Source organism: Pteropus alecto, unplaced genomic scaffold (assembly GCF_000325575.1).
Source record: "Pteropus alecto unplaced genomic scaffold, ASM32557v1 scaffold131, whole genome shotgun sequence".
NCBI classification, from domain to species: Eukaryota; Metazoa; Chordata; class Mammalia; order Chiroptera; family Pteropodidae; genus Pteropus; species Pteropus alecto.
In genome coordinates, this window is record NW_006434709.1 from 13,547,177 (window position 1) to 13,553,566 (window position 6,390).

At 35.6% G+C, this 6,390-nt stretch overlaps 1 protein-coding gene across 5 annotated transcripts in view; it reads right to left on the minus strand.

The window, feature by feature from the left end:
- EML6 (echinoderm microtubule associated protein like 6) overlaps positions 1-6,390 on the minus strand; it is a 267,350-nt gene that overhangs the window by 142,467 nt on the left and 118,493 nt on the right. For 4 of the 5 annotated variants that reach the window (XR_003045624.1, XM_025045093.1, XM_025045095.1 and 1 more), the window contains exons 4-5: positions 3,377-3,475; positions 638-706 (exon numbers count right to left, since the gene is read on the minus strand). Coding sequence is in view for 4 of the 5 variants with exons in the window: in XM_025045093.1 (XP_024900861.1) it covers positions 638-706; positions 3,377-3,475 (168 nt within the window). In the remaining variant the exon portion in view is untranslated. The remainder of the gene's footprint in view (positions 1-637; positions 707-3,376; positions 3,476-6,390) is intronic. The other variant, XM_015587547.2, reaches the window with a different exon arrangement.

The window sequence follows — 6,390 nt, forward strand, 5'->3', positions numbered from 1 at the left end:
TTTATAGAAAAGATCCTGGGCCATTTCCAAGGATCCAGGAGAAATTTTTGACATGTCAAAGAATGTTGATGGTGTTAATTTTGCTGTGTAACTAAATAGGAAGAAGCAAATAGCCACAGGCAGGGCCTGGGCCACTAGTAGTATTTCAGACTGTAGTCTAGAGGAAGACAGAGGCATTTAAAAATCAATGGCCCGGGTAGGTTTGTACTATGTATCCCTCTCTGTCCAACACCACGAGACACCTTCCTTCTAAAAGAACATATCAACATGTCAAAAGTTTTGACATGCAATATGAATAAACATTCATTGTAATGTGAAAACTTAATTCACAAAATTAAAAATCAGAACTGTTTTAAAACAGGCAATCCTAGAAGTATTTTGCGTCTTCAGTTTATATTTAATTTACACAAAGTTTCCCTTTCAGCTGCCTGCTGAGCACTTCACTTGATTTTGGTTACACTGCATTTCTGGAGAGCCCCATCAGCTGTAGCTTGCTTCAAGATCAGAGAAGCAGGTAAGAAGGCTCTAAATTTAAGAAAAAAAATGTAAAGTCGAGCAGTTTCTCAATACCGAATTATATACATATAAATTCTTTCCATACGAGGCACCAAAAAAGGTTTTAAAATAACTACTTTACCTTTATATGTTTTACTCCACAGCTAACCACTCTGTTTGGCTGATATGGATCCCAGGAAATATCAAAAATCTGTTTAAAAAATATTAAAAATTGCTATGTTGGTCATTTATGTGTTTTGTCTTCTTTCAGACACCTGTCCAATTGCTAAGACTCTACTCTAGCACTCAGAACACAGAGTTACCTGCGCAGACCAAAAAATGGAGGATTTGGCTCTGGGGATGAGTCAGAAATTGACAACACATGTTTTATTGCCTAATGTCTACTTACCTTAGGACTGAATAGAGAAGTAATAATTAACCACAATCACTGAAAACAACGTAGTGTCATATTTTTAACTTTGTCCACCTAGGATAAATTGTGATGATTTAGGATAAAGTTCTGATAAAATTTTCTATAGCTCTCCACAATGCTGATAAAATACTTTCGAGATAGGTTCACAATAAAAATAAAAGAATTACAAAATGCTTCATTTTAAGAAGGAAAATGTTTAATAGTCAACTATAATTCACTGTGGCAACCATAAAAGTTAATATTCCTGAACATAAGGCAGAGGCATTTATCTGGCCCTCACTTAGCTCATCTAAAATAGTTTCAATAGGCCATCATTTTAATCTGAACCAAAATACTACTATATTTTCAGTTCTCCAAGGAACTGAAAACATCTTCTAACATTATTTATCGTTCTTTAAGAAAAGCTGTTTGCAGGTATTTCTATTTTCATCTTGGAAACAAGGAAGAGAAGACTCTCTGTCAGCCTTGAGGGCTGAATCACCCATGGCAATTGTGTAAAGTGCGTATGTTCCTGGCCCACTTGAGAGATTGTGATTTAGTGGGTCTGAAACTGGGTCCAGGCATCTGCATTTTTTAAACAGACCACAGGAGATTCTGATGTTGTTGGTCCATGGACCACATTCTGTGAAGCTCTAATAGAAAAAAGGACACTGTCAGGGCCAGAGTTTAGACCAGAGAAAGAACTTAGGCTGCTAACTTCTCACCACATAGGAAGGGGCAATATGGACTGATCATCAGAGACGGGAGGACATATAACCTTCATGTAGGTAGAAGGAAACAATTATGGACCAGAGAGAGAGCACTGGAGAACATTCGGTCCAAGTATCAATGAGGTCCAGTAACCCATTTTAGCTATGTAGCTCAGGCAAGTCTTAGCATCTCTAATGTTAACTTCATCTTCTCTAAAACGAATGACACCTCCTCAGTTATGAGGTCAATTAAGATAATGTATATACTATCTTGTAGCCCATAAAGCACTCATACAAATGAGTGCTAGGGATTAAGAATTTTAGCCACTAAAATACTCCTGGAGTGATCATTTGCCCATAAGCAGCCAATAATAATTCATATTGGCATCAATGATGAAGAGCAAAATTGTGTGTGAAACAAATTATGGGGCCTGGGAGAACAGTGTTCTTAAAAAAAAAAAAAAAATAGGCAGTATTTCATTCAAACAGCCTAGGCTCTTAAAATTACTGAGTTTTCACTATAGCATTATACTTTTTCCAATCTACTCCTAACTGGAAAGTGTACAAAACATTAACAAACCAATAGGAAATTCACATATTGATCCAATCCAATTCAACTTACTTTATAAGATATAATGGGATCACAGCATAAGCAAAAACAATAATATCCAAAATGTAAGTATTGAAAATATTTTCAACCTTTCATTAAGTACTAATATCAATTAAACACCAATAAATTAATACCAATACCTGGGGGTAGAGCCCAGGGATCAGTAAGCTGTAAAATCTCCCTCAAGGATTCTTATGTGTTGCCAGGGGTGTGAACCATTGGGCCAGAGGGATGTTCGTCCTCTTCCAACACTAAAGTTCCATGGTGGTCACTCCTGGACTTTCTGAGGACTGAATCCTCAAGTACAATTTGCAGCAAGAACTATGGAGTCTCCTTAAAAATCACAATTCTCCCTAGACAACTGTATATTCACACACAAAAATTTTTTTACAGTTCACACTTAAACAAGAGACAGTGAACTTAATATTTAATTAAGGCCTCATTCTACACGAACACTTATATTGTGCAGAAATACAAAACTAGGAACCAATGTAAGACAGTCATGCAAATTCATTATTTCTTTATTAGAAAATCAAGACAGTAAAGTAGCCAAATTATTTTAACCATGCAAGACACTGGAGAAATAGATTTCTTACCAGTTAATGACTATGTCTGCTCAAATTCTGTCTTGCCAGCCATGACTATATGGAATTACCATTTCTGATCACACTGACTTCAATATGTATGATAAGCAGGCCATAATTTACATTCAAGTTTCTCAAATATAACAAAGAATTACAAAGTTGTCATTATATTAATGTGAAATTCAAATATATATGCTTATAAACTTATTTTGTGAATATTACTTTCTAACAACTATTTCCATTTCTAAACAAATACATGTAAACCTTACGTATATTTTCAAATTCAATTCTATTTTGATTTTATGAAGAAGCTAAATGCCAGTTTCAGAATTTTGCTTTGCCTATGAAAAGCAGTATCAAAGCATCCTATCACCAAGAGATCATTCCAACATAACTATTAATCAAAAATTAATTTTTAATAAAACAGTAAGTTTTTAAGTAGGGAAAATCTGCATGTAGCAAATTTACTTTTAAAAGCATTACAGCTCTGAGAAGCTCTATTACAACCCGACCCTGCCCCTCAAGTTATGCAATCGCATGACTTGATCCAACAAGGTCCTCTTACCCGGTCGGAGTGGCCAGTGGCTGAGGCCAGAAGTTTTCCCTTCCTCCAGTCCCAAATGCAGACTGTGTTTTTGGCATCCAATCCCACAGAAGCTAAACGCTAAGAATAAGAACAATAATTTAATACCTAGCAGCAAGATTTCCCATTATCCATGTCTTCTTTCAACAAATGGTTACTGATTACTTACTATGGGCCAAGTGTTGAGCTTCTTATAAAAAAAAAAAAATTTTTAAGATCCATTTGAAATTCAAAACTAAAGCTATCACAGTAGATGACTTCCATTAGTGTGTACTGCAATTCCAAAAACCTATAAGCTACAACTCTTTTGTCTTTCTTAAACATAGAAAACATGTGCAAAACCTCATGAAATCTCAGAAATAGAAGTTGAAGTCAGGGTTTAAACTTTTAAATTTAAGATCTTAATGTGAGATTTAAGAGTCTAGGATTTTAGTCTAAAAGCCTCACCAAACTGCTAAAATTAAAGGGTTTGACAAATACCTAGATGAGAAATTCCATATGAACATTATTTTTATTCTTAATTTTCATAATTTCACAAACACTTCTAACGGATATATAATTTTAGTAAAAGTAATCTGGTACTTCATCTCCCAGTCTAAATTCTTTGAGTTCAGATCAGAACTTGTCCTCAAAAAGAAAAGAAATTTATCACATGAGTGTATACAATTTCAAAACTTTCCAAACACATATTAGGAACAATAAAATCAGAGGTTCCAGCAGGACACCACTTCCAAGGAGACAGCACTGTGTAACAGATCGAGGTCTGGACTGGGAGTAAGTAGATTTGGCTTCTTTTCTCACTTTGTAAGTAGCCAGACAGAAGACTTTGGAAAATTAACCTTAAATCTCAGTTTTCTCATCTGCAAAATAAGTGTAAAATATTTGTTGTGTACATAGTAAGGCTGTTTGAATCAGTGAAATAATGTAAGTCAAAGGGTTTTAAAAATATAGTATTATCCAAGTGAGTGTAGGTATTTCATCAAGTTTGAGTGTGTGTGTGTATGCACATGCATATATATAAAATGATAGCCATATATGGCTAAATGTACATGTGTTGTTATGCAAAGATTGTTCAGATTTTTTCACTATATATGGCTTCCATTAAGACTATTTAGTATAATAAATATATAGTTGGAGGTTTTAAAATGTGCCCTTAAGAAAAGGGGTCTTTGCTGTCATTTTTAATTGAGTGTTCCATCAATGGAAATGATTTTAAGACATGTTGTACTTTTATCCACATAAAAAAAATTCAAAGTGGGTGAATTCCATTCATCTTATTAAAAAAAAGTAAAAAAAGCAATATACATAAACATGGACACTAAGTAAAACGCACATTTCTTGATTGAGAAAAGCCAAAAGAAATCTATTTGGCTCATTTATAGCGACAGGCCTCGTAGCTACCTGAGAAGCATTTATATTGCCTTTTGCTGCTTGAGAGGTGATGGGTTATTTGTCATTTTCTAAGTATCACTCGATTCCAGCGAACTCCGTCTGGGGAATAAGGCAGACCTGAAGCAATAGGCATCAACAACCTAGGAAATCCATCGTGGCAAGCAAATGGGAGGTTATTTTTCTCAATCAACAGTAAAGTACCATGCAGTCCACTCCTACCTGAACCCTGCAAAATGGAACCTAAAAGGAAGTAGCTAGTATTCTAACACAAAATAACATGGACAAAGGACTAAAAGTTAAAGCTGGATTTCTCTCTGTCACCTTACACTTTTCTTGTGATGCTTCAGAACAAATTTTGATAAAGAATATTTTCTAGAAACACAAAACCAAAATCAGATTAAAAAATGTGCATGTAAGTACACATCCAAGCATACATTTTACACTTGTGCATGCATATGCATTCCAACACATTCATTCAATTCAGTTAGAAGTCAATGGCTAAAAATGTGAACAAATGTCACTACCCAGCTATTTCTCTTTAGACGTAGATATACAATGGAATGCATGCATTATCCTGACTAAATTGGATGAGATTACAGAGTAGTAAAATCAAAAACATACACCAGGAGTCTACATTGTAGTGCATCTAGTTCTAGAAAGAAAAAAATGATCACTATCCTCTCAAAATAGCAGAATACACCAAGTAAGTAAATGTTAATTGTTTAAAAAGTGACTCAAACCAGGTTGAGTCCTGAGCTTCCCACAAACTCTGCTTGGTCAAGCCTCTAGGAATAATTTCACAGGCCTTTCCACAGCATGGACTTATAGAATTAACTCAAATTTGAGAAAAATTGGATTGAAGGAATTAACTGGCATAAATATGGAGGGTGAAAGAGACAAAGGGTGGCCTAGGAACATGGAGAAGGCCAGGGGAAAAAAGCACAGCTTTAGTGACAAGGGGACCTCAGTGGGAGCCAGGAATGATCCCTCTACATTTCCTCTCTCTTTTCTATAACATAGTAACGCATCTTGTCTGCCAAGTACTGCTGGAACCCAAAGGAAAGAGAAAATTTGTCGAGAAGCCTAGAAAACACTTCGTGAAGACCTTTGAAGTGGTTTGGAAGAATGAGTCACTTTAAGGGGCAAAGAGGGTGAAAAGAGCACTTGAGGTGGAGAGGATAGCCTAAGGAAGGGTCTGGAGGTACGAAAGAACAAGGGCTGGTAGAGGGATCTTTTTGACTTGTCCTATTTAACTGCAAGGAGATAGTGAAGATAAGGCTAGAAAACCCAGTTCGCCTAGAATGCCCAGCTACAAAGTGTGGACTTCATGCAATGGGTACTCTAAGCTTTTCTTGTTTTTAAACAATGCTGACACTCTTTTTCAGTTGATGAAATGTATTAGAACAGGAAATTCACTGTGTTGTGACAGGTTAAGAGGTTAATTTGTCAGGCATGACATGGATTTGGAACTGAAAGGAGAGAGAATAGGAAGAAGAGGATGTCAGATTTACTGTAAAAAAATAAAACAGATATGAATGAATTAGTGACTGCTTAAATTGTGGGGAGTGGGTAGAGAGAAGCTGTTAGAAATTATCTGAAGGGAA